The sequence below is a fragment of the Podarcis melisellensis genome (genome assembly GCF_964234715.1).
Source record: "Podarcis melisellensis genome assembly, chromosome: 2".
NCBI lineage: Eukaryota > Metazoa > Chordata > Lepidosauria > Squamata > Lacertidae > Podarcis > Podarcis melisellensis.
The window spans coordinates 76,420,733-76,448,728 of record NC_138529.1 but is presented as its reverse complement, the minus strand read 5'-3'; the positions used below and the strand labels follow the sequence as shown (position 1 = coordinate 76,448,728).

Genomic DNA, 27,996 nt, shown 5'->3' with positions numbered 1-27,996 from the left:
TCCCTGAAGGCAGCAACAAAACTGCATCTAGTGCAAAAAGCTGCAGCAAGTATGGTGGTGGGAGCAGCAGGCTGTGAGCATATTACTCCCATATTAAAACAGTGAAAATGATTGCCACTTGTTTTCTGAGCCCAGCTCAATGTTTTTACTTTGACATTTAAAGCCCTTAATGGTCTGGCACCCAAACCTCCGCAAGCCCAACTTCCAACTTCTTCCATGTTAGCCTGCTCATGCTCTAAGATTAGTAGATGAGGCCCTCTTGGTGGTCCCATCGCAGAATGATGTACATGGTGTGGTGGCCCAGAAAAGGGCCTTTTTAGTGGAGGCACTTCACATGTGGAATTCCCTACTGAGATGTCCAGCCTCAACACTTTGCAGTCTAGGCAGTTGGTTAGAAGCGCCATTTTCAGGAGATGTTTGAAGGAGATACCTGAGCATATGAATGGATTAGTTGCTGCTGTTGCTATTAGTCAATTGCTATCCAATGAACTGTTACGAATTGAGTTGTATGTTTTAAGGATTGTGCGATTTTATGGATTTTTAAAAATTCTTATTTGATTTTGTTCACCACCCTGTGATCATGCTAAGGATGGTATACAAATCATGTAAACAGATAAATAGATAAATAAATAGATAAATAAATAAATAATAGCAAACAGAAATATGGAAAAAATAGTCTATGAAAAAATGAAATGAAATTCTTAAATTGATACCTGTTCAACTTTAATGTCATATTCCCCATGGACCTTTTTCCCACGAAAAGATTTGGCCCTGAAAAAGAAAATAACTACAATAAATCTGGTGTAAATATAATGGTATGCGTAGAGTTAAGGCATTACTCTTTGGCAAGCTGGGCAATACACTTTTAACATTATTAAAGTTATTGTATGGATTTTAACATCTCATTTAAACTTACCTTATTGGAAAGATTTTATTTATAGCTGATGTTTAAAAAATAAAATTTGGTGTATATTTCATATATGCACACAGTGAAAGTTTGACACTTAAAAACAATTAGAATCTACTTTATATATTGGCATATGGACTGTATTCCAATTAGGGTGAAACACTCCCCTCAGATTCACCTTTTCTTTGTAAACATCCGCTCGATGAGGCAATTATTAAACAACTGATCTCTGGCATGATTCATGTTTCAACAAATGACTTCAGTTTTGAAAATAAACACCAATACCGAACACTAAATTATGCCATCTGGAGTCTAACAAAACGTGAAACAAAACGAGGCCACGAATACATCCAGTGATTTAATTCCACATAAGCATTAAAAGCAGAAGTAGAAAAGCATTAAAACCTTTCTGAATGTTTTATTTTTTAGATATGTTTTCTCCCCCCTCCAGCGCAACTTTATAAGGCATATTCTTGGATTTGCTGATTCAGAGGACTAAACTCTGACTAACTTTTGAAGTGTTCCTTTACTGAGAACTTGGGCCAATTCCAAAGTTAAGTGGCGCCTTCAGTGCTTAGAAAAAACATCAACAAGCCTTAATTATTCCCAGCATACTAACTTGGGAGATTTGCAGCAATATTGAAATAGGGTTATGTAATGTCTAAATTACATCCATTCATGAAAAAAGGGAATATTAAACATGTAGAAGCTCCTATAAAAACTCGTTTGGTAATGACTGTGATCCCCTGCTTAGTTTACAGCTACTATGCAAGGTAAATCAGCAGTGACCAAGCCATGCACTTTTAAAAAAGAGCAGCTGCTTGCCAGCTTGAGAAAGGTTAACAAAACAAAGTGCTCCTGATGCAAGTAAATATAGTTTTATGTTTCTTGGAAATAAAAACGAAGAATGCCTTTTCTCTCTTTATGTAGAATTCGCTTTCCTACCAGAATGCAATGTACATTAATATCTATAAATAATTTGTGCATGCATTTTAGGAAGGAAGGTCTGCAATTTGGGGATCAAGGTATACAGTTTTCTTTGACGCTGACAAAGTTAAGAAGGAAATGTCAGCATCGGCTTGTCATTGAGTAAAATGCAACATGATTTTGAATTTAAAATCCTTGGGAAAATTTCAACTTTCCAAATCAAACGTTGCTTGTGAAATGATACACGTGAGAGAGGAATAGTAGACGTTCTGGTAGCGCTACTTTTTTTTGCATGATATGGCTTTCAAATGTTCTTGCTTCAGCAGGAGGGCGAGCATACCCAAGTCAATACCGCAAGCCTCCACTGGACTAAGAGATGTAGAGAGTCATGTCATATACTTTCTTCACAATATACCTTCTCCACAATATCCATCTCACCATACTCCATGCAAGTTAGAAAGCAGGACAGGCATCATTATGTCTTTTAAAAATATAAAATACGTTTTGCAGGTCACCAGCATGGTGCTCTTGATCAACATGGTACTCCTCAGGACTTCCTTCAACGCTGCAAAGTTATTGTAGCCTCAGCATACACATACTCTCATACACATCAGATCCAGTAAACCAGATGCTCTTGAAATTGCACATTTTTTCCACTGGTCCCCCACTCCCAACCATCATATCACAGGGCACATCTTACTCCATTGACTAAACCATAAAAACCATGGATCTGGAGGTTTCTAGCAAAATTGGTGCACAAATATGGGTCAGAGACAAAAATTCATATAGATCTTCATGCTTTTTACACAGAAGACAGATGGGGACAACTGGATTGCCAGTGGTACATGTGAAAAGGATCTAGGGGTCTTAGTAGACCACAAGATTAAAGTGGGTCAACAGTGTGATACAGCAGCAAAAAAAGCTAATCTAGCCTGTATCAACAGAAATATAGTGTCTCATCCAAGGGAAATAATAATAATACACCTGAGTACTGTGTCCAGTTCTGGGCACCACAGTTTAAGAAGGACATTGACAAGATGGAACGTGTGCAGAGGAGGCAACCACGATAAAAAAGGGCCTGGAAACCAAGCCTTAAGAGGAATCGTTGAGGGAACTGGGTATATTTAGCCTGGAAAGGGGGAGACTGAAAAGAGATATGATAGCCATCTTCAAATATCTGAATAACAACAACAACAACAACAACAACAACAATTTATTATTTATACCCCGCCCATCAGGCTGGGTTTCCCCAGCCACTCTGGACGGCTTCCAACAAAATATTAAAATACAGTAATCCATCAAACATTAAAAGCTTCCCTAAACAGGGCTGCCTTCAGATGTCTTCTAAAAGTCTGGTAGTTGTTGTTCTCTTTGACATCTGGTGAGAGGGTGTTCCACAGGGCGGGTGCCACTACCAAGAAGGCCCTCTAACTGGTTCCCTGTAAATTCACTTCTCGCAGTGAAGGAACTGCCAGAAGGCCCTCAGTCCTGGACCTCAGTGTCCAGGTAGAACGATGGAGGTGGAGACGCTCCTTCAGATATACTAGACTGAGGCTGTTTAGGGCTTTAAAGGTCAGCACCAACACTTTGAATTGTGCTCAGAAATGTACCGGTGTTATGTGGTCTCGGTGGCCACTCCCAGTCACTAGTCTAAAAGCCGCATTCTGGATTAGTTATAGTTTCCAGGTCATCCACAAAGAGTGCACTGCAGTAGTCCAAGCGAGAGATAACCAGAGCATGCACCACTCTGGCTAGGCAGTCCGCGGGCGGGTAGGGTCTCAGCCTGCGTACCAGATGAAGCTGGTAATCAGCTGCCCTGGACACAGAATTGACCTGCGCCTCAATGGACAGCTGTGAGTCCAAAATGACTCCCAGGCTGCGCACCTGGTCCTTCAGGGGCACAGTTACCCCATTCCGTACCAAAGAGTACTCCACACCCGCCTGCCTCCTGTCCCCCCAAAACAGTACTTCTGTCTTGTCTTGAATGGCTGTCCCATGGAAGAAGGAGCAAGCTTCCTGCTCCAGAGGCTAAGACCCAAACCAATGGATTCAAGTTACAAGAAAGGAAATTTCAACAGAACTGAGGAAAAACTTTCTGACAGTGAGAGTTGTTTGACAGTGGAACTGACTCTCATGAGAGGTGGGTTGGACTAGATGACCCTCGGGGTTCCATCCAACTCCACAATTCTATGAAGCTTTTACAATCAAGCAGTATACACATTTGGTGGTGGTGGTGATAGTGGCTATTTTTAAGTCACTGCTGACTGAGGAGGTACGAAAATGTGAGGAAGTGTAACTAACTAAGGAAAAGGCAAAGTTTATAGGTAAAAATAGTTAAAGTATCAAAGGATTTATTACACAGAGCATGTTTGAGGAGTCCGCAGGGGTTGCTGGACTAAAACTCCCATCATTCCTGCTGACTGGAGTTGATGGGAGTTGGGAATACAACAATATCTGGAGGACCACAGATTCCCCATCTCTGATATATATAAAAAAGTGGAGTTGCTATGCCGAACTATTTTCCTAATTATAAACTTAAGTAAACCATTCTAGATGTCACTTCTGAACAATTAAAGGTGAATATTGGTAAAATGTGGAAAGTTATCCATTTTGAATGTAAATAAATGTGGCACATTCTGCTATTCTTTTCAGTTTTTTTCTTTTTTATTCCCCCCCCCCCCCGCCATGTTTTTCTTTTCAGTTTGCAAAGCAGGACCATCCTAGTACTCTTTCTGTAGCTACTGGAAACACCTTTTGTCATCAATTCTCTACCAGGAAACACAATTGTGTTAAGAGGCCCGGTAGTGAAGTGTTCAGTCAAGGCGAATTAGTTACACAGTATAAAAACAGCTCGCTTAAGGGAAGACATGTCACCACTGACAAAATTGAGGCTAGTCTTCCAAATGATTCAACTTTGTGGTTTGATTCATCATGGAACCCCAAAGTAAAACCTCAGGGTAACACCACATTATTTTGTCTGTTTCCTTAACCAATATTTCCTCATTCTGACTTGAAAGTCAGTCATTCCTTCACAGGGCAGTAAACTTCAACTTACCCCCACATTTTCAGATTACTTTCAGCACCTATTTTGAACTACAGAAATGCTTCCCCCAATTGCAACTACCACATTTGCCCAAACCTTTCTGTTGCCCTTTGCCACCTGCACCCAGGCTTTCTTTCTGCCTCATTTAACTGTGGCGTACCTCTGTGACCAGTTAGCAAGATACCTGCTGAAATGAAGGAATACACATGGAAACATGATATTGGAACGGGTGAATCTTTCCACTAAGAGTAAATGCTTTAGTTTGCCCCAAACCTTGGATTGATGGAGGAGACTGAAAAGAGTGAGTTTGTGTCTTTTAGATTAAAGCTGGTTGCTTACTTGATAATAATTCTAGACTACTTCTGAGAATGTAAGTCAAGGGCATGGTGGCTGTTTCAGCAGCATAGAAGTGATGTATCTCCATCCCTTGGTTGGAGTTAAAGCAGTTATAGGATTGCTCTGTCATCCTGGAATCCTGCACTCACTTTAGGTAAAGGTAAAGGTACCCCTGCCCGTACGGGCCAGTCGTGTCCGGCTCTAGGGTTGCACGCTCATCTCGCTCAAGAGGCCGGGAGCCAGCGTCGTCCAAAGACACTTCGGGGTCACGTGGCCAGCGTGGCAAAGCTGCAGCTGGCGAGCCAGCACCAGCGCCGCACACGGAAACTCCGTTTACCTTCCCGCTATAAGGTGGTACCTATTTATCTACTTGCACTTAGGAGTGCTTTCAACTGCTAGGTGGGCAGGAGCTGGGACCGAACGACGGGAGCTCACCCCACCGTGGGGATTCGAACCGCCGACCTTACGATCAGCAAGTCCTAGGCACTGAGGTTTTACCCACAGTGCCACCTGCATCCCCCTAGCACTCACTTTACCTGGGAGAAAATTCCACTTAACTAAACAGGACTTAGTGCTGAGTAGAAGAGCACAGGACTGCATTTTTACAGTTGTCAAAAATATATAGGAGGACCTAACAGCAGCAGCATCAACATTATTTGATTGATTACATTATTTATATACTGCTTAATATATTAAAAATATATCTAAGTGGTGTACAGAAAACTGAAAAACAAAATATTACAAAAATACACAGTTACAAATAAAAATGTACTATTAATATAAAGGTAAAGGTAAAGGTAAAGGGACCCTGGACCATTAGGTCCAGTCATGGCCGACTCTGGGGTTGTGGCACTCATCTAGCTTTATTGGCCGAGGGAGCCAACGTACAGCTTCCAGGTCATGTGGCCAGCATGACTATGCCGCTTCTGGTGAACCAGAGCAGTGCATGGAAATGCTGTTTACCTTCCTGCCGGAGTGGTACCTATTTATCTACTTGCACTTTGACGTGCTTTCAAACTGCTAGGTTGGCAGGAGCAGGGACTGAAAAACGGGAACTTACCCCGTCGCGGGGATTCGAACCACCGACCTTCTGATCGGCAAGTCCTAGGCTCTGTGGTTTAACCCACAGCGCCACCTGCGTCCCTCAATATAAAGGTACTAATATACAAAAATCAATATCAATTCATTTTCCTTCAGGCACACCTTCCTCTCAGCCTCTGAGTTCTCACTCAGGGTCCAAGCAAACTCTCAGCTCACCCACAAAAGTCTCACAAAGAGAAGAGCTCATGGGAACAGCGGACATCACATTTGCCTCTCACTCTAGACATGCTTTTTATGGGCAGGGCCAAGGTGGATGGTACTTCCTCCGGCCGCCCACAGCTGTGTCCCATTCAGCTGCACTCTCCACACCCAGTTCAGGGTGTATTTCACTTCAAAATACCTTTATTTGCTAGCAAATGCCTCTTTTAGATGAGTCTGGCTGCAGAAACTATTTTGGAATTATAACCTATAATTTGTAAAAGTACAAATGGTACTTTTTCTGACTCTGAGCCACTTGTTTTTTGCTATACGGGATAGCGCATGTCACAATATTTCACCCAAGGATATTTTAGTTCACTGAAGAAAGTGCTATTTTTGCAACGTAACATAGGGTACGTTCTAGTTAGTCACTTTAAAATACTATTTCATTGGGATATATTTAAGCATGTACTTAATAATCTTGTTGAAATAAATGAGGCTTAAGTGTGTTAGATCATAGCATTGCTTCTCTCCTGCTAATGTCTCAAATCCGTTCTTCTCAATTACTACCAGCACATTAATACTGCACACTGTTTATAGTTACACTTTCCCTAAACGAGGCGTAGAATAATTCTTCTATGGCACAGATGCAGTATGTTACACAGTTAAAGTCTGAGATCAGGTTACTGCTACATTCAGATGTACCTAAAAGTCCCAAGAAAGGTTTGTCCAGATGCCAGATATAAACTCATTAACATTACTTATTCCTTGGTATAAACTAAGCAGAGTTGAAACTCATACTAGCAGCTCATTTACCGTAAGTAGTGTTCATGCTTGTGGGTGGAGAAAAGGAAGAGGTAGCCTTGGTGGAATCAAAAGATTTTATCTACAGGAATGTACAGTATTTAACTGCATCTACAACTATTTTCCAACACTTTTGGCCTTGTGAATACCACTGCTGCAATGATATCCCTTAATGGCTAAAATATTTTTAAAAAAAAAACGCCACCACAATTAATGTAATTCTATGTCAGCAATAAATAATTTGGGGGATGCAGCATAACAAAGTCTTCAGGCACAGTAAAGTTATACATGTTAAGGCATTATATTGTACTTTTATGGAATAGGATTAATTTCTCTTTAAATATTGGCAGCTAGCCAGAACCACAAAGCATTGCCTTGTTAATGAACCAGATCTAAGTGCTTGTCAGACTGATTCTAGAAAATAAATTAAACCAAGTGGCAAAGCTATTCTAATGAGATCTAGAGGATCATTTACAATAAGCTAGTGGGTTGTAGCACCCAACCAATTGTAATGATTAGTAGCTACTGGCTGTTGACTCTAGACAGATTTGTTGGGTCTCTCTTGTAAGAGAAAATACAGGATACAAACTCTATACAGTGGTGCCCCGCAAGACGAATGCCTCGCAAGACGGAAAACTCGCAAGACGAAAGGGTTTTCCGTTTTTTGAGCTGCTTCGCAAGACGAATTTCCCTATGGGCTTGCTTCGCAAGACGAAAACGTCTTGCAAATTTGTTTCCTTTTTCTTAACACCATTAATACAGTTGCGACTTGACTTTGAGGAGCAACTCATAGAATGCAGTGTACATAGTAGCCTTTTTTGAGGCTTTTAAAGACTTTGGTGATTTTTGAAGCTTTTCCAAAACTTCTTTTGCAGCCATTTGGTAAGTTAAGCTTTTAAAACTTTTTTGGCGGGTTTTGGATTTTGGGTTGGGGTGTTTGGAATTCAAGGACTTAGTGTTGGGGACGGGTTTGCAAGAATCTGGAAGCTTGTGTTTTTTTCTGCATTTTTATGATTTTCTGTGACCATTGGGCCACTCTGCTTTTTTTTTTAAAAAAAAATCTGGATTTGAATTTCTGTGTGCTGGGTGGCTGGGGGAACAGTTGGGGAGGGGTTTGCAAGAATCTGGAAGCTTATGTTTTCCCCCCTGCATTTTTATGATTTTCTGTGACCATTGGGCCACTCTGCTGTTTTTTTTAAAAAATCCTGGGTTTGAATTTTGAAATGCTCTTTACAGTATGTGTGACTTTAAAGAGCACTTAATAAACTCTTGTTGTACCAAATTTGGCTTTGTTTGGAGTTTTTTTGACCAAAGGAACGCATTAATTGATTTTCAATGCATTCCAATGGGATTTCGTGCTTCGCAAGACGAAAAATTCGCTAGACAAAAAAATTCGCGGAACGAAATAATTTCGTCTTGCGAGGCACCACTGTATAAAAAAAAATCTTTTTTAAAATGGCAATTGACAAAGCACAGCTCCAATGCCCACATCATTTCAGTGGGACTTCCATGGAATTAACACAAATCAAATTATCTATGATAACATTCCATTCTTCTGCTCACAGAATAAGAACATGTCATCATTCTGTTACCATAATATTTCTGAGTTTTCTAAGTACCATAACTGGAAATAATTCATATTTACCAGCTCAGTGTATTGAATGACATGGATCACATGTTAAATATTTTCAAGAAGTGCATACATTTCAAATTTCTTATTGCCTCCTGCAGGATGTTCAAGATTTTGTGCCATGCACTAAAACTTTTAGTATGGATTCTAACTTTTAAAAAATTGATACTTAGCCTGTGTTTCACATTGTAACTTTTTTTTTTAAAGGCACACTATGCTCTTCTCAGCTCTCGGTATTTCACTACTGTCTTCAAAATTCTTCTCTGTGGCATTTCCAAAAAAACCACCCAATTAGAAGCACCTGGCTACCCATTTCTGCTGCCCTCTTGTGTAGAAAAAAGTGGATTCCAAAATATTCTGATACTACTGGTGAAAGAAACAATATATGGCGTTATGGTGCTACATAATCATTTAGCAATGTAATGTTCACTAGAGTTCAAGAAACCCAAACTATTGTTAACGATTCCAGCACAGCTTCACAAATGCAATTCTATGCATGTCTACTCATAACCGTGGTTGTTAAATATATTGCTTGTTCTCCGCCAGGAGGTCCCAGGGTGGGTTACAACTTACACCAACTTATAGTTCAATATTAAAAACAGTTAAAACAGATTAGTCACAGGAATAGGGTGGGTCAATATGAATAGGACTTCAACCCTGGAGACATTACAGAATAGATCAAATGTAAAGTTAAATGCTTTTTTTCAGTAAAACTTAAGTAAGGACTTAGCCACATTTATCTTTTGCCCTGCTCTTTCGAGGCACAAGTATGCACTTTAACACTCCATATCCAAGCATTGTAGGTTTTTGTATGTCTGTCTGTTTTGTGCCCTGAGCAAAAACCCGCTCTTAAAAGCTGAATCAGAGGAAACGTCAGTTTGGGTTTTCCACAGCTGTTAACAGTAATTTGCATCAGTGGTGTCAGAATATTTTGGGATGAAACATCCATGTACTTAAGGTTTTTTTAAAAAAATAAAAATCTTAAATATTATTAAATATTTTTCCTAAGTAACAAATGTTCTACAGACTATGTCTCTAGCTTCACAGTATCTGGTCAGCAAAGCACTTGGGAGCAAGCCCTGATTTTTCAAGAGGCACTAATGATAATGATGATAATAATAATAATAATAATAATAATAATAATAATTATACCCCACCCATCTGGCTGGGTTTCCCCAGCCACTCTGGGTGGCTTACTGCATATATAAAGCAAGCAAAATATCAAACATTAAAAACTTCGTGATACAGGGCTGCCTTTAGGAACGGAATCCTGGTCCAGCTTTCCCAAGCCCCATTTATGAGGGCTATCCAATCCAGTCCATTCTGCTCCTAGGCACTGGTTTGAAACTTCTGCTGCATTATCTGGCTCAGAAGAAGAGGAGAGATAAGCCACAAAGCGGCATTATTTTTACTCACATGAAAGCAAAATTGCAAGGTGGAGCTTATGGGTCTTTGTGAGGTCAAGGGAAGAATCCTCCATTAAGAGCAATGTCTACTTGTGGGGGCTTCCTGTGCAATTTACAGGGTTCTTAATCATAGGGGAAAGGGAGTCTTCCTAAGCAGAGGAGGCTGTCTGCTTCAGAACTTTGCCCTCAAACTGGGGAAGTTGTAGACTGGGTAAAACTTGTGTACTGGAGGAGGTGGGGCAGAGCAGAGTGCCTGTGCATGTTTACTTATATGTGAAGAAAAAGCAGGGACTGAACTGGGCTACAGAATTTACATATTGATATAGGACGTCCCTATTTTCATCGGAGAAATGTTGGCGGCATGACATTTTATCAATGGGATAAAAATGAGCAAAGAAGTCGAGCAGAACCATGCAACGCATACTGCGTTGCTTTGAAGACAACTTCTGATACTAAAATGCACAATGAATTATTCTGTGCATATCTACACGATTTATTGTAAAAGCATTAAAATAATGATAATGTCCCTATGCCTCCCAATCCAACTTTTCAGGGACAAAAAAAATCTTTTCATATGTGTGTGCAATTCTGCCATTTATGTCTATACATATATGCCAACAATTATTTTGAAAATGATGCTAATCCCCACCCACAAGTAGCCCATGCTAAGACCCATGCTAAGCCCATGCTAAGGCCCATGCTAACAATTCAGATAATCCACTGACCTAATATAAAGTTCAAAAGCAACAACAGTCGTATTTATTGAAGTCTGTAATAGTAAAGTTAAAATACAGCAGATTGTGATTAACCACTGCCACCTGCTGGTTATTTATTTTTTACAAGTACTGTATGTAGTCTTCATTGCAAAACTGATTCTCAAAATCATCACCAAATACCTTTCAGAGAAAACAATTAATACATGTTGGGTAACACATGTGCTGCCACTCTGCAATTTTATTAACACCCCCCTAAATCTTAAAGAATTGTCAGAACAGTCCTGATTATTCTACTACCTCTAGTATAATTCCCTCTGGTCCTAAATACATTTGGTGTAAAAACAGTCCCATTTGCAAGGGAAGGGGAGCGGAAGGCCAGGGGAGACTGCTTACACCTTTCATTGCACAACTGCCTTGCAAAGTAGGCCAGTCACATTCCAAACTATCCAGTAATTACTACCACCACCTCCTACTACTACCTACATCCCAAGGCAGGACAGAATTCTGGGGCTCTCAAGCAAATACTCACAGCCACAGTTTGACTTTTAGCTTCACCCTCCCCATGGTCAAAGGAACTTAATTTTTTTCTGCCAATATCCCTCTCAGGTTATAAGGGGAGCAGAGCCACACTGAGCTCCTTGTCTCTCCCAGAGCAGCTTGCTTTTCTCCTATACAGTGGTACCTCAGGTTACAGACACTTCAGGTTGCATACGCTTCAGGTTACAGACTCCGCTAACTCAGAAATAGTACCTCGGGTTAAGAATTTTGCTTCAGGTTGAGAACAGAAATCGTGTTCCGGTGGCGCGTCAGCAGCAGCTAAAGTGGTGCTTCAGGTTAAGAACAGTTTCAGGTTAAGAACAGACCTCCAGAACAAGTTCTTAACCAGAGGTACCACTGTACTTCTGTAGTATGAACGAAGCAGCTTAGGTTCATTAGAAAAAAACAAAAAACAGAACTTCAGGGGGTGGGGGAATTGGCAAAAGTCAACTCATACCCCACCCTCTTAAAGTTTCATAACTTACCATCAGTTTCAAAATGGGGTTTCAGTGGGCACACAGAATGAATTGTGTGCTAGCCTACTTTAGATTCTTGACAGTATTTCACAGTTTGGAGAGGCATAATAATTGTAAGTTAAGAAAGAAGCCTAATAGGATAAAACGATAAAATGGAAATGGTCTTATTTAGCCTGAAGCTTGTTTCATGTGGTCATGTTGTGCGGATGCATGACAATCGTCTGCCAAAGCAACTACTCTATTCCGAACTTAAAAATGAAAAGTGTAATGCTGGTGGTCAACAAAAGAGGTTTAAAGACTGTCTCAAGGCAAATCTAAAAAAATGTAGTATAAACAATGGCAACTGGGAAACACTGGCCTGCGAGCGCTCGTTGTAGAACAGCTTTTACCAAAGGTGTCATGGGCTTTGAAGACACTCGAACTCAGGATGCAAGGGGAAAAACGTGCTAAGAAGGCACTATTGGCAAATCCACACTGTGATCAACTCTCACCCATAAACTAATGTCCCCACTGTGGAAGGATGTGTGGATCCAGAATTGGCCTCCACAGTCACTTACGGACTCATTGTTAAACCGTGTTGATGGAAGACAATTTTACTACGAGTAATCGCCAAAGAAGAAGAATAATGTGTGCCGGTATGGTCTTCAGATATAATCAATATTTCAAGCACATTTAGAAGTATTGACATAGTTATTAACAGACTTAACTTTGCAAGAATGGGGCAGGGGATTGAATTCATGTACAGTTATACCTGGGGTTAAATATGCTTCAGGGTGAGTGTTTTCAAGTTATGCTCTGCGGTGACCTGGAAGTAATGGAGAGCGTTATTTCCGGGTTTCGCAGCTCGCGCATGCGCAGATGCTCAAAATGACGCCACGCGCATTCGCGGAAGCGGTGAAACGCGACCCACGCACGCGCAGTCATGTGTTATGTTCTACTCAGGATGCGAACGAGGCTCCGGAATGGATCCCATTCGCATCCAGAGGTACCACTGTAGTAGAGCAGTGAAGGAAGTTATGGAGAGGATTACCAAAGAGGTGGAGGAATTTTTGCTATTTCTTTAGAAACCCAGGCATATGATATCATGTTCAGCTTTTTAGTTTTTGTATTTTCTAAAAGTGGGGTTCATGTTTGATCATAAGATTTCAGAAATATTGTAAAAACACACACTGCAAGTTCAGGAACTGAAGCTCATTCAATATAAAAAGCTGAAGCCAATGATTTATATGACTCAGTTCAAATCTCACAATATTGAGAGAGAGACCCTGCCTTCCAACCCATGTTGTGAACTATTTAGGGCTTTGAAAACAGCCACTGAATTTTCTTGTCCCCATAGTGAAAATGACCTTTATGCAATTTAATGGTTCTATCTTTCATTCAATAGCAACCATATTCTTAATTAGAAAGAACTCATGATAGGAGGCCATCTAGGAACCCACAGTGCGAATTTGTTCTTTAAAAAATATATAACAGGCTGAACATCAAGGACAGGTATTGTGAAAGGTGAGCGAAATTTAAATGGAAGCAGATAAAAAGGATTTAAAATACTCCCAATTAAGTTCAATAGATACGACATAAAAGAGCTGCTCTGTCTGAAAGCTACATTAATACACTTCATAAGTGATATCTATCCTATTTCTCAGTATTCTTACTGTCTGGGTCTCTGTCTAGCTTTCACATTCAAACTGAATAAAGGGCAAGTTATTTAAGAGACAAGCTGACATACAGTGGCAGAAACAAGAACATTTTATCCAGCATATACTTCCCCAAATGAAATGCAGAAAAGTGCTTTACAATAAAATTATAGCCATGCCTACACATAAGTAAGTCCTATTTAATTCAATAGGCCTGACTCCCAGGTACGTAAGTAGCCAGGATTGCAGTCCTAATATCTAAACCTTAGAAGGTAGGCTAGTTTAACATGCTCTCAAGCAATCATACTGTTGCTTAGTGAAAAAACAGGCATTATGAACAAGGGTGTCAGTCTTGATGAAATCCATGGTTAGAGAAGTAATAATCATCGACCTTTATTTGTATCTGTTTAATTGATTTCATAAGCACATTGTTGCAGAAAAGTATTTCTAAACTGATATAGATACATTACCTAAACAAAAAACTTAAAAATACAGCCTACTGTGATTTCTGAGTCTCCTTTTGAAAGAGGCTATTTTTAAATCCTACTACAGATGTCAAACTTGCACAGTTCAAACCCAGCTGGATGTTTGCCTTACGTCTTCAAAAATGTATTTGATGATCCAGGCTCCCTTGTTCCTTAATCATACAACACTACACAGTAATAACCCTCAGAGCCAGAATATTTTGATTTGTTAACGGAACTCAGCCATGAAGGAGGGGGAAATCAATTACAGAAGCAATGACTATGGTGTGTCTGTTCACACAAGGCACAAACTGTACAAGCTCACTGATATCCTTCTATAGGGCTCTGTAGACAGTCAAGAGGGTAACAAAAAACACAATCAAGAAAAACTAGAGAGGGGTTAGACACCACAAATATTTATTTCCAGCAATGTAAATATCAGCATTCCAAAGGAGTTGAAGTAGTATGAAAACAGCAACATTCTCTTCTGGTTTTGATGTTTATACGATCAATAATTCTCTCAAAGTACCAAACAAAGGGCAATAATTTATGCTCATAAAGACATAGACATACTAGCATGTAATATTTATATCACTCATGCTGCTATTCTTAGGTGATAAAAATTTTACTGCCCAGAATCCAGAATTAAATTGAGATATTGAGTGCCTCAAGAAACAGAACTGAGGCAAAACTACAGGACAGATCATGAACTGGGTAATTGCAGAGAGCCTAGTATCAACCACAATTATTCGGGTTTTGTTTTTAAACTTAGCCTAGTTATATTTTAATTTTTTTAAAAAACTCAACTTTATCAGTATAGGTTCAAATTAATCTGTAAAAAAAACCCCCAACAACTTAGAAATTGTTTCCAGACCAATCCAGCCCAGCATAAACCCTAACCAAACCAAGACTGTAAGTCAAATTCTTTTATAAAAAGACAAGATACAAAGTGCTGCCAAGGTCAAGCTCTAACTCCTCTGCTGGAGCATAAAGATAACGGTGTTTCTGGAAACATCCCAGCGCTAGCCAGAGCCATACAGCTCTCTGTGTCATATTTAAGCTAAGCTGCTTGGATGGTCATGACCTTTCTACAACGCACATTCAGTAGGTTCCTTAGGAAGTTTTTAAAAGAATAAAAATAAAAGACTATATTTTGATTTTATGATATATAAATACAACCCTCAAGGATTTGCTGTTAATATAGCTAACATGGAAAAAAGCACTTTGGAATAACTTGTCTTTTTGGTCCACCATTTGTCTGTTCAGTTCATAACTAAGAAGGCCCCTCTCCCCCCACAGTTTCCCCCATCCCCTATCCCCTCATAGTCCCAACCCCTGGTCCTGCAGTCCCTCTGTTGCTGCCGCCACCAAAGGCTCTACTGCTTTATCATATTTACAGCACTGTTGAGTGTTAATTAATCAGTAGTGCCTTTTTGTTAGCTGTAACACACTGCCCAATTTATTAGCATAATTATTCACAGAGCCGTATTTTAATTGCATATTGCGAATCTTTGTATTTTAATGTTTCATTTGCTTTATCAAATATTTTGATGATAGATGTTTAAATTTTAATGCTACTGTAATTGGTTTTTATACTTAACACATATTTTTTGCATTAAGCTGTATAATAATAATAATGATAGCAAAATTATCTTTCACATGTCCATGTCACGCAAACTCTAAAACTGTATTATTAGCTCTGTCATTGACGGCTGTTTCCTTCTCTCTTCCAGAATTCAATGAGAGAGAACACTGATGCTGGCAAACTAAAGAGAAGTGGTGGCCAGAACAAGCTTTATTTTACCATAAATATAGATCATATAAAATGCACCACTAGAGGAGGGGGAAACGAACGCACAAAATCTAAAGCAGCATTTTATGTCTTCCCGACAGGAGGCTGGGAAGTCAGTGTTCTGAGTCACAGAAAATTGTTGTTCGTTGCCAGCAAATGACAGGTCACGTGTAAATCACAAAGCATCTGTAGTCTTATTGATTAATGCCTTTCATCTGTGTCTAATGTCTATGTTTAAAGGGGAAATGGGTTGCAGCAGCCTATGAGGGTAATTTCCTTTATAAAAAAGCGTATGTTGGGTCAGATATGCTGGTGTCAACCGAGTGTTCTTTAAGTATCCAGACAATTACAAACCTCTATTTTAGGTTTTTGTGAAAACTGTTTTTGAAGATGAACTCCTAAAGAAATATAGAAAAATCCACTTTGTTCATGGATAGTCTGAGGTTAAAAACTCCAAAACCACTTAATGTATCTTCTTCTTTATCAATGTATTGGCATTTTATTTTTGTAACATTGGATTTGGAACAAACATGAATGCTTTTGAAGTTCTAAGGTCTATAATACATCTATCACTTTTTTCCAAAAACTGGTATGCATACAAGTATTTTGTAAATCTGTTTAAGAAATAAAGGTCAAATCCCTTTCCCAGATATGCTGAAGAAGTGTGAGAACAATTGCATTAATGATTAAAACCATTACATCACTTAATGTGGAGTTGTACCATTCTGGTCAACCCAAAATAATCTATTTAGGGATAGCAATTTAGCAGCTCCAAGAAATGAATATTTAAATAGATTCATGGGGAATTAATACAGGAATGTCAAGTTTGGAATAAATAATCTCACTGGAATAAGTCTTTCCTTTGTTAAAATCCTGCTTTAGCTGTTTCAGTATCACCTAGGACAGGGGTAGGCAACCTAAGGTCCGTGGGCCAGATGTAGCCCAATTGCCCACGGACGGTCCAGGAATCGGCGTGTTTTTACATGACTAGAATGTGTCCTTTTATTTAATATGCATCTCTGGGTTATTTGTGGGGCCTGCCTGGTGTTTTTACATGAGTAGAATGTGTGCTTTTATTTAAAATTCATCTCTGGGTTATTTGTGGGGCATAGGAATTTGTTCATCCCCCCCCAAAAAAAATAGTCCGGCCCCCCACAAGGTCTGAGGGGTGGTGGACCAGCCCACGGATGAAAAAGGTTGCTGACCCCTGACCTAGGAACTCTGGAGTCCTCTAGCTCTCTGCTCTCCTAGGGCTGCCGCTCATCACTCCCTTGCTGACAGTGAAGGGGAAAGTTGTTCTTTGTAGCTCCATGGAGACAGCACTATAGCTTTCTCTCCGCACAGCAAGCCATTATCACTATGCATTCCTGGTGGCTAGGGACAAAATTAAGGGCTTCTTGCTGTATCTGCCCATTAATCACCTCTGATTTCCCCCATCAACCAACGTATTCCACTATGCCCAAGGGAAGGCAACCCCACCACTTAGCATAACAAAAAGCAATTACAATATAATCTAATCCCATATTACATTCATTTATACTATTTGCATTCATTTATACTATTTAGCTCTTTATATGACAGGTGCAAAAGCAAAGAAAATTCTACACTTGCAATGCTAACAAATACACATATAGATAGGAATAGATTAAAATTGATTTGCGGCAAAATCTTACAAGCTACTGCACCAGCAAACAAGCATTTCGCCTGCAAAGCAGCTTCAGCAACTCAGCATTATAACCTTCAGGATTTATCTGCAACAGTGTTTTAGCAGAATAGTTGAGCTGTTTTACAACAGCAACAAATCTTCATTTACTTCCCTGTGACTAGGGTGACAGTTGCACCGTGGCATCACACACCACCGTCTTCTGGCTTCCACGTGCAGTGCTCCCATGGCCATTGGGAGACACTGCTGCCTCTCCCATCAGATGGGAAATTTCAAATTGGTCCATCTCAAATAAGCCAATCACGGACAGGCCTGTAGGTGGTGTTTCAGGAGGAGGGGGGAGTTGACTGGGACTCGATGTAGTTTTCACTCAGGTCTGCTCCCCAGTCATTTAAACTGGCTCACCTCCTCACCCAACAACACAGTTACCTCAAGATTTTCCTCCCTCCCTTATCATTTCTTCCTGCTTTGTCATGTTATTTACTTTACCTGGCTAGGAATCGCTTTGGTTGCCCCATTTAGGACTAGGTAGGAATTTTGCCCTCTGGCTAATTGGGACCATCTGGCCTTTTTTGCCTTCCTCATAAAAGGGTTTCAAAAATATATATATCATTTTAATAAATAGAAAATAACATTGTGGTCACCTCAAACAAGGAATATCATATTTCCATTGTTGTATCTTGGCATTATAGAAATTATTCTTAACACCTTTTCATCTTTTCACATTAAAATGTAGTTGTCAGCTAATGTGTGGCTGAACTGGCCTTATCTGGCCACAGTATTAGTAAAGTGCTTTTTCTTCATATAGAAGCGTTAAAAAGATGGAATTCACCCCTCAAAGTTAAGTACTTTCCTTTTTATAATTACATCTCTTTAAATTTAAATGACAGCTTCTGTCCTCTCACTAGGGGGAGTTCACTCCCAGAAATAATCCACCCAGAGGCTGTGTATACAGAAGCAGAAGGAAGCACATTGAAAAACAATTACCTAATTTATAATTTATTAAAGTAAATCTGTCCTTGGTTTCCCTCCTATGCAAGAAGCAACATTGTCACTGGAATGAGCAATACATTTGCCAGTCTCAGCAGCATAAATTCTAGCTTTGTTCAGCAGCACACATTCAGCTGAATTTTCCTGAATAGAAACCAAGCCTCAGGAGATATGCCAGCCTATCAAGGGGTCTGATAAAGTATCCTACCATGTGCTTTATCAAACAGCCAATTTAGTCCTGCTTCTAGACATTTATTGCTGCAGTTCCTTGCTCTGCCGTCATGGCTTCAAAAAGTCCCTTTTTGTCTCTTTAAAAATGCTGTAAGAACTCATGCTACTAAGAAATGTATATGTGTGAGTTCCTGCATAGCACAATTTGCATGGTAGCAGCAGCTATCACTTGGCAACCTCAGCATGCCAGTATCCAAAGAGAGTGAATCAGCAAAACCAAGAGTTGTATTTCAGGGAAGCAATGAGATCTAAATGGAACCCAAGCTGTGAGGGGTAAAAGAGGAGGAGGAGGAGTTTGGATTTGATATCCCGCCTTTCACTCCCCTTCAGGAGTCTCAAAGCGGCTAACATTCTCCTTTCCCTTCCTCCCCCACAACAAGCACTCTGTGAGGTGAGTGGGGCTGAGAGACTTCAAGGAAGTGTGACTGGCCCAAGGTCACCCAGCAGCTGCATGTGGAGGAGCGGAGACGCGAACCCGGTTCCCCAGGTTACGAGACTACCACTCTTAACCACTACACCACACTGGCTCTCAAGGCAATTACTCGGGTTAAAGAGGAACAGCCTGCTTTCTAGACTACAAAAGGAATTACAGTGGTACCTCAGGCTACATGTGCTTCAGGTTACAGACTCTGCTAACCCAGAAATAGTGCTTCAGGTTAAGAACTTTGCTTCAGGATGAGAACAGAAATCGTGCTCCGGCAGTGCAGCGGCAGCAGGAGGCCCCATTAGCTAAAGTGGTGCTTCAGGTTAAGAACAGTTTCAGGTTAACAAACCAGAACAAATTAAGTACTTAAACTGAAGTACCACTGTACATGCAGGTCCCACTATCCAAACACTTGTTATACAAAAAACTCACTTATCCAAACCTCACTATACACACTGCAGATTCAGATATCCAAACAGCCAGATCTGCCTGTAGTATTGTAAACAAATAAGCAACCTTAAACAAGCCTTACTTTTTGTGCTATACTGGTCAACAGCAGCCGTTTCATTATAAACCATAGTGAGAGGCAGGGAGAGAATAGGGAGAGATAGGATAAATAAGAGAGCATTTTTTTCCTTCCTTGTTTTCCTTTTGCAATATCTCAGAGGATTTTCCTGGGTTTTTAAAAATCATTATGGGGGTCAAAGGTCCACAGCCAAGAACACATTAGAACTATCCCAATAGGAACCGATGGAAATCGGCAACTCGTTAAGCAAACACTCGCCAACAAACAATTTCCTGAGAAAACACTGCATTCAAATAGCAAGACCTGTGTGTAGATTGAAAGTATATAGAGTAAATATGCTGGTGTTTGTGCAAAACATAAATGCATTTTATTGGATAAAGGCCTGAGAGAACTGTTTAAATGTTGGCTCATCTCAAGATTCATGGGTGGCCTTTAAAAAGCTCTTATGATCTTTTACTGTGGTTCTGCCCAACACGAAGGACAGTCAAATCAATACAAATCCATACTGTTTCTAAATCATGAATGAGCACACAGCAGGGCAGAAGACACTACTTCAACACATGTTTCCAGAGTGGCTAACAAAGTAGTAAGATACAACGTAAGTACAATAATAAATAACAGGAAAGTAAACAAGAGAAGTAACACCACAAAATGAAATAGCAAAGGCCTATTCAAAAAGACAATAAAAATTAAATGCTGCTTTAAGAGTGCTCAAACAGGCAGTTCTTAAAAGCAGGTGAAAACAGAAATTTTGCCTGTACCTAAATTATACTAACAATGATGGGGCTTCCTGATGAGAGCATTCCAAAAGTGTGGAGCCACAACTGAAAGGCAGGTACTTTGAATTTTGGTTAGGAAGCCCATGGAGTTGTTTCATAAAAACATAAGAAGAGCCCAAAGGATCAGACCAATGGACCATCTAGTCTAGCATCCTGTTCTCACAGTGGCCAACAAGATGCTTGTGGGAAACCCACCACTCTTTCTCCTCCTGCGGTTTACAGCAGTTAGTATTCAGAAGGATGCTGCCTCCGACCATGTAGGCTGAGCATGGCAAATAACCCAACAGCCACATCCTCCATATATCTAAGTGCTGTTAAAAACAAAATAAATCATATCAGACTGTTTTCTAATTATCCTCAAACCTTTCCCTACTTTGATGTGGACTGTCTAACCACCATTTTGTTACAAGCAAGGTCAGCTTTTGAAATAACTACCACAATTGTGTCAATCATCATTAGCAATAATGAAGAAGTAACCCTAGCTGAAACAGCTTGCTGACATGTCTGTAGAGGAATGGCATGACTTTGGGTTATGGTTCTTTGGGTTATGGTTCTTTTTCATGCATAGCTAGATAAACAGATACAAATTTCATATTTCTTAGCACTGAGAATGTATAAATGCTGGCAAATAAAATTACTTAGGCTCAGAAGGAGTGAGTCAGACTAGATTACCAGTTCCCACAAGCCCAAATATGAAGGGCACATATAGGGTTGTATCCAACTGAGTCCTATTGAGATAGACCCATTGAAATTAATGAACCTAAGTTAGTAATGCCCATTAACTTCAGTGGGCCCATTCTGAGTAGGACTAGCATTGAATACCACTCATAGACTTACAGATTGATTAGCTGATGTAAATGTATCAAACCAATTAAGTTCAGCAAATAAAACTTATATATGATAACAAATGTGTATACAGATGTGTACAGTGTAGATGGATCTCCAGCTACTTGGGCAGAAGCAGAGTACTAATAATTTACTTGCATGATTTAAATAGCTAACTGATGTTATGGAAAGTGAGAAGACTTAATACAAATCCATCTGCAAATATTTTGTTGGCTGCTGGATGCTAGGTCACCCATATCCATTTAGAATGCATGAAACTGTGCAAAGAACAAGTAGCACACAGAAGGATTCTCACTCTAGTTGGCTGCTTTGCTGCCCTGCCTTCTTTTAGTCTGCCTATTTTAATAGAGTGATCACCTGTTCTTTCTATAACATCAGCTCACTGCTAAAAAGTGAGCATTGTTAGTCTCTATTTATTTGCATCACATGAATTTGTGCTAGTTAATGCAGGCTCATACCTACGGTACCTCCTCCGTCTTCAAATAAAAACATATTGGAGATTGCGGGCCACAGGGAGGTTAGGCTGGCCTCGACCAGAGCCAGGGCTTTTTCAGCCGTGGCCCCGATCTGGTGGAACGCTCTATCACAAGAGACTAGGGCCCTGTGGGACTTGACATCTTTCCACAGAGCCCGCAAGATGAAGCTGTTCCACCAGGCCTTTGGCCAAGGCACAGTCTGACCCCCTCTCTCCTTCCTTAATCCTCATAGAACTCTAACTTTATTATTATTATTATTATTATTATTATTATTATTATTATTATTATTATTATTATTATTAACCCAATGGTTGCCATTAATTTGATTCTGAATTGATTTTAGAGTGTATTTTAATTGACTGTGTGATTTTATGTGCACTGTGCTATATTTACTTGTTGTTGTTAGCCGCTCTGAGCCTGGCTTTGGCCAGGGAGGGCAGGATACAAATAATAATAATAATAATAATAATAATAATAATAATAATAATAATGACTTGCAAACTATTTTTGTAAGTCCAGCCCTACAACAGACATAATGGACCTAATGAAGCTGTAAGGTTTGTCACAGGGATGTGTTGGAAGCAGTCATAAAGAATTGGGCCCATGTCACTGGGGGGTGGGGCTGGATTTTACTCAGGCTGCAGATAGCTTTAAAATGCTTGTGTCATCTTTCTTGCCGGTACAGCAGCCAACTGATTTCTACTGTAGGTTAAATTTTCAAACAGCATTGGTATTTAGATGTCAAGCAGCCCTTTGGTGCTATTATCTACAGCAAAAATCAAACTATTAACTAAGGAAACATGCAATCATCTAAAGGGAAACTATTTCATGAAACCTAGCATTTGCTAAATGCTTTGATTAATTGTTGTGCAATTTACTCTACTAGTATTGGCATGTACAGATTGGCCATAATCTGGAGCAACTGACATAGTGCTGCCCTGCCGCTGTCCCCCTCCGCAAACGCTATCGCTGCTGCTTTCTGGAGTGGGACAGGGCAGGTGAGCAGTCAAGTTAGAGCTGCAAAAATGAACTAGCAGGAGCACAATCAGACCCTTCAACTCAGTGGATCTGGGAGGTCTTGTGTTTAATCCTTATCACCTTGTTAACAGACTGCAGATATCTGGGCTGAGGGACTTTGGAAATCTAATCACAGTAGACAGGTACCTGACAAGACCAATCAATGTCCTGAATAAGTTTAAGGCACTTTCATCTGTTTAGAAGTAACTCTTTTTTATATAAAACAACATGCAGGACTTAGGCTAGAACAATGTGTCAGAACGATTATTATTATAATTTATTGCCTGCCCTTCACCCTAAGGTCCCAGGACAGGTTACAATTAAAACACAATACTAGCTTCAGAAGCAAACAGGACTCTGCTAGATAAAAACTTTCAACACTCAAAATTACAAAATCTCAGACCAATTATAATTTCGCTAATCAATGTTGGTGCTTGTTAGCTGTTATTTTCCCTAACAGCACTTACAAATTAGATATAATTACTTGAGTGTCCTTTTTAAACGTTTCTCAGCAAAAAATCAGAGTAAATTTTACTGTAAAAGAACTATTGGCTTGGCTTGCTTGTAATGTTCAATAAACAGCTCAGCCTTGCCTTGACATCAATTAGAGTCAGGATGATAAAAAGCCTAGAGCAGTCCTCTGATTTTATTGATAGCCTCCCATTTATCAAGCGATGCTCCTTAGTACCTTGCACTGTTTTCTTCATCCATTGCCTCTCGGTAAATTTTCAGGCTTGAGCAGTCCCAGCCACAACAGCATCACTACCAATGCGTACTTTACTTAAGAGCTTAGGAAGAAAAGGGCTTTAACCAAGCAAGCTAGAAACTGGGACCATGTGTAAACATCTCCCCTCTTTGGCAGGCAAGTACAGGTAGAGGGGAGTACAGGCGTCTCCCCACTTACGTGGGGGATACGTTCCAGGCTGCTGCACACATAAGTGAAAATCATGTAAGTGGGGAGCACCCATTAAAAAGTTGCTAAACACTCCCTCTTTCCTACTGTCCAGTTCTCTCTCCCATTCTCTCTCCACACAACTCTATCTTCAACTAGAATTGAAGTTCTGGGCCTGGCTAGAGGCTACTCAGACAAGAGCCAGGTGCTGCTGCACTACCACACGCCTCAGCTGCTAGGCAGGGAGGCTGAGCAGCCTAAACAAAGCCCTGTTGTGCCTTCAGTCTCTTTGGGGCTTCCTCTGCCCTTACTGAAGTCCTCTTCGGGCTCCGGGGAAAGTCCCTTTGTGAGCTACAAGGACTCTCCAGCTCTCTCTTGCCATTTCCTGGCATTTATTTATCGGTCTATCCATCTATGTATTTGTACTGCACATATATGTAGTTGTGTGCAAGTCAATCACACGTAAGTGGGTGGGACGGACGCCTGTACTGAAAGGCTTTGGATTAACTAAGCCTAAGAACAAGCCAAACCAGCATCATGTTGGATTACTACAGAAGGGTGCACAGAACTATTGAACTATGAGACTGCCTCATCAAAGCAAGGATCTGAGAGAATATCCATCTGTCTTGTTTGTAATATCAGCCAGTGAGACCCTCTTGGTGGTCCTGACAAAAAAAAAAAAAGATCAGCAGTTCAGGGACCTGCTAGCAGCTCCCAAACTTTAGATCAACCTCACCACTAAGTTACAGATAGGTAGCCGTGTTGGTCTGCCATAGTCAAAACAAAAAAAATTCCTTCCAGTAGCACCTTAAAGACCAACTAAGTTAGTTCTTGGTATGAGCTTTCATGTGCATGCACACTTCTTCAGATACACTGAAACAGAAGTTTCCAGACCCTTCTATATAGTGAATAGGTGGGGAGGGGTATTACTCAGAAGGGTGGTGGGAATGGGTGATTGGCAGATAGCTGTGATGAGCCTGTTGACGACTCTTAACGACTGCAATAGGTCAGGTTCATCTTGCCTCAGTGTTACCATCTTTTAGCAGAAAAGTGGAAATTTACATCTTTAGTCAGGATTTTGTAGGCAATGGCGGGTAGTCTGTCTGGGGTTGGTCTGTTTTATTTATTTATTTATTTTTAATCATATTTGTATATCACCCTTCATCTCACAGAGGTTCATAGCATAAAAATACAAGATAAAAACAAAATTCCACCCCCTCCATTTTATGTAATTTTTGCTATTTTAGTTTACACTATGTTTATTTTGTAGTGATGTTTTGATTGGTTTTGTTGTGTACACTGTATACACTGTACACCAACCTGTAACCATATGGTGAAGGGTAAAATAGAAATACCTATATAAATAGGTAGCTTTATTTAAGGGTAATTCTTACCATGGACAGAGCGACAAGCTGCATGCAACACTGAATGGCATGAAGAACAGTTCTAGAACCTTTAGTGCCAGAGGAAATATGCCTCTGAATACCACTTGCTGGGAATCACACAGAAGAGCGCTATTATACTCAGTTCTTGCTTGCAGACTTTCCATAGGCATCTGGCTGGCCGCTGTCAAGAGCAGAATGTTGGACTACATGGGCTTTTGGTTTCATCCAGCAGGAGTATTTTAATGTCCTTAACAGTCAGAAACAACTAATTTGGATTTCAGGATCCCATCCCTCTGGAAACATGTACTGATCGTAGGCTGAAAACTTCAAAGGGGTGAGTGGATCCTTCTTAGAAAGTACAACTTCCTTTCCATTTTCAACTTGCTTGAAGAATTCTTACCATTCTCCTAGCTGGAATCTGCAATCGTCACACCTCTCCCTAACAAACTGCACAATTAATTGATGGGTGCTTCTCAGTTCTAAAAAGAGTATAAAGGCTTAATACGGACAAGTTTATGTTGTCCATAGGATCAATTATGTTGGGATTTAGTTATTATTTGGGGGGTATTATATAGAAGTGCCATAACACCAGTGGTAGCACTTCAGTGTTCAATCCCAAAGATACTGTCAGAAGAAGTTTGAATATAAGAAACATAGCAAGGTAGTGAGATTCCAACCCCTGACCCACAGTAGCATGTGTGGGTGAAGTGTCTCTACTGCATGCCATATTCTGCACACACATTCCTTACTATGTGTAAACAAAAACACAGTCTGGTTGCTTCCATTCTTCAACAAGCTGTCAGCAACTGCAGCCCAAGCAGTCTCTGGTGTTAGCCCAAACCCAATTTGATATGATAATGTGTGAAACAACTAAGAAGAATGGAATTTCAGCTCTTGGTTTTCCTTTCAATTCTTGTTTTTATAACATGAACCTCGGCGTTTTAACATGTGGGGGAGGGATGAAGTATTTCCCCCAAGCGCAAGTAAAACATAAATCAGAAATGGCTCAGCTCAATGTGGTGCAGCAGCAAAAAAAACAACAACCCAGGAAGAAGCAAAGCAATTGTGATCTCATCTCCCACATCCCACTCATTCATTCTAACCAGGGCTGGCCTGCCCATGAGGCAGAATGAGGCAACTGCCTCAGGCAGCAGGATCCATAGAGGCAGCAGATCCAGCCTCCAAATAACACATCATCCACCACTGCTGCTACAGTGTCAACAGCAGCTTAAGCACACTTGCTGGAGGCCACATCTGCTACCTTCTTAGCCCCCCACCAATGCTGCCTCCACAGTGGTGAATACGCAGCACTGCTGGTCTCCACCCACCCCATTTCCAATGTTGATCTTTATTTTCCCCTCTTGATCCTGATGTCGATCTCCCTTCTTCTTCCCCAGTAGGGAGGCACCATTTTGTGGTTCACCTCAGATGCCAAAATGTATTGGACTGGCCCTGATACTAAGCCATTGTTTGCATGGATGATTTGAGAAACAGGAAACTATCCCAGAATAACATGCTTCAAATGTTGTGCTCCTTACAGCAACCTGGCCACTGCAATTTTGATCAACTGCAATAACATAAGTACAGTTCTCCTATGCATATATTTAAACAACTATTGCTCACTGACTAATACTTAAGATACAGCCACATGATTCATTCAAATAAAACGTGTTGTGGTGGTTTGGTTTGGTTTTTTTGTTTTTGGTAAAATTGCTTACATTTTAAATTTTGTAACTAATTTCACAAATGTTTTTATATATATGCAGCACTAAATACATTATTAAAGAAACAAAGTTAGTAGCAAAAGCTTTGCGACTGAACCAAATAGTCTTTCAACAACCTAATAAAGGCCTGTTAAAGAACCATAAAGTTCACAAAGCTTTCTGGGTCAATCTGGCACATGTCCTACTTACAAGAAAATTCAAGTTATTCTTATAACAAAGAGTGACCTTATAAAAATTGTTCCAGGAATTCAAAAGATCTTTCTTCTTGACACTATAGTCTCAGGGATAATGCAGGTATGGAACAAAATCTGAAGGCCTGGATTCTAAATAGTCTGGGGAAGAATCGGAAGGTTTTATTCCAACATGTGACAATCTGTAAAGCTATAACAGGCTTTAATATTTGTTTGTAGGTCTGAGTATTTAATAATAAAGTCTTATAAATGAATTTAGAACACAACTTTTAATTTGTTTATATAGTAACACAAATGACTTAAAACCTACAGTATATCCTTAATCCAAGTTTCATTGTTAACATGGTTCAGATAATACAGGAAGACAGTCTTGCAGACCAAATTAAGACCCCTGCCATTCTGACTATCCCCTCCTCAGATTTGAGGTGTGACATGGGTCAGAGCCATAGGAACATGTGAGCAATTTAGCTTAATAAAATGAACATTCAGCCTTCTTTATTTTTACATTATTAGTAAGTTCTATCATACTTAGAATATCCCAAATTTTCCATTGATGAATTCTTGGTGACTTCCTATTTTTCCAACTGTAACCAGTACAAATTCTAGCCGATTCTCAGCTGTATTGATTGGTCCATCCATTTCCTTCAGTATGGTCAGTCTCCCCTCTCTGGAAATCCACACTACGATTTTAACCTTCCTCTTTCCAAATACGATTGTATTTATATCCCCCACCCCCATATTGTAGCTGGGGGCAATTGCAACTGGAAGTGCAATGAAGGGAGAGGGAGCATTAACTATTTCCTCCCACACACAATGGGATATCTTCCCAAAGAAAATCTCCCTCCAACTTTTGGGACTAGGGAAATGGGACTACTTGTTTTCAGACAAGTTAGAATTACAGAAGCAAAATTAGTATTCTACTTCCATCTTAAAGCAGAACA

The 27,996-nt window shown here is 40.0% G+C and overlaps 1 protein-coding gene and 1 long non-coding RNA gene across 2 annotated transcripts in view; one reads left to right on the top strand and one right to left on the bottom strand.

Annotated features, from left to right (window-relative positions):
• The window catches only part of SYN2 (synapsin II), a 147,054-nt gene that overhangs the window by 81,132 nt on the left and 37,926 nt on the right, over window positions 1-27,996 (bottom strand). Inside the window, exon 2 of the mRNA XM_081901207.1 lies at window positions 714-771. Within this exon, the coding sequence (XP_081757333.1) occupies window positions 714-771 (58 nt within the window). The remainder of the gene's footprint in view (window positions 1-713; window positions 772-27,996) is intronic.
• Window positions 7,848-27,996, top strand: part of LOC309364313 — a 49,949-nt gene continuing 29,800 nt past the window's right edge. The window contains exon 1 of the long non-coding RNA XR_014165818.1: window positions 7,848-7,908. This is a non-coding gene — a long non-coding RNA (uncharacterized lncRNA). The remainder of the gene's footprint in view (window positions 7,909-27,996) is intronic.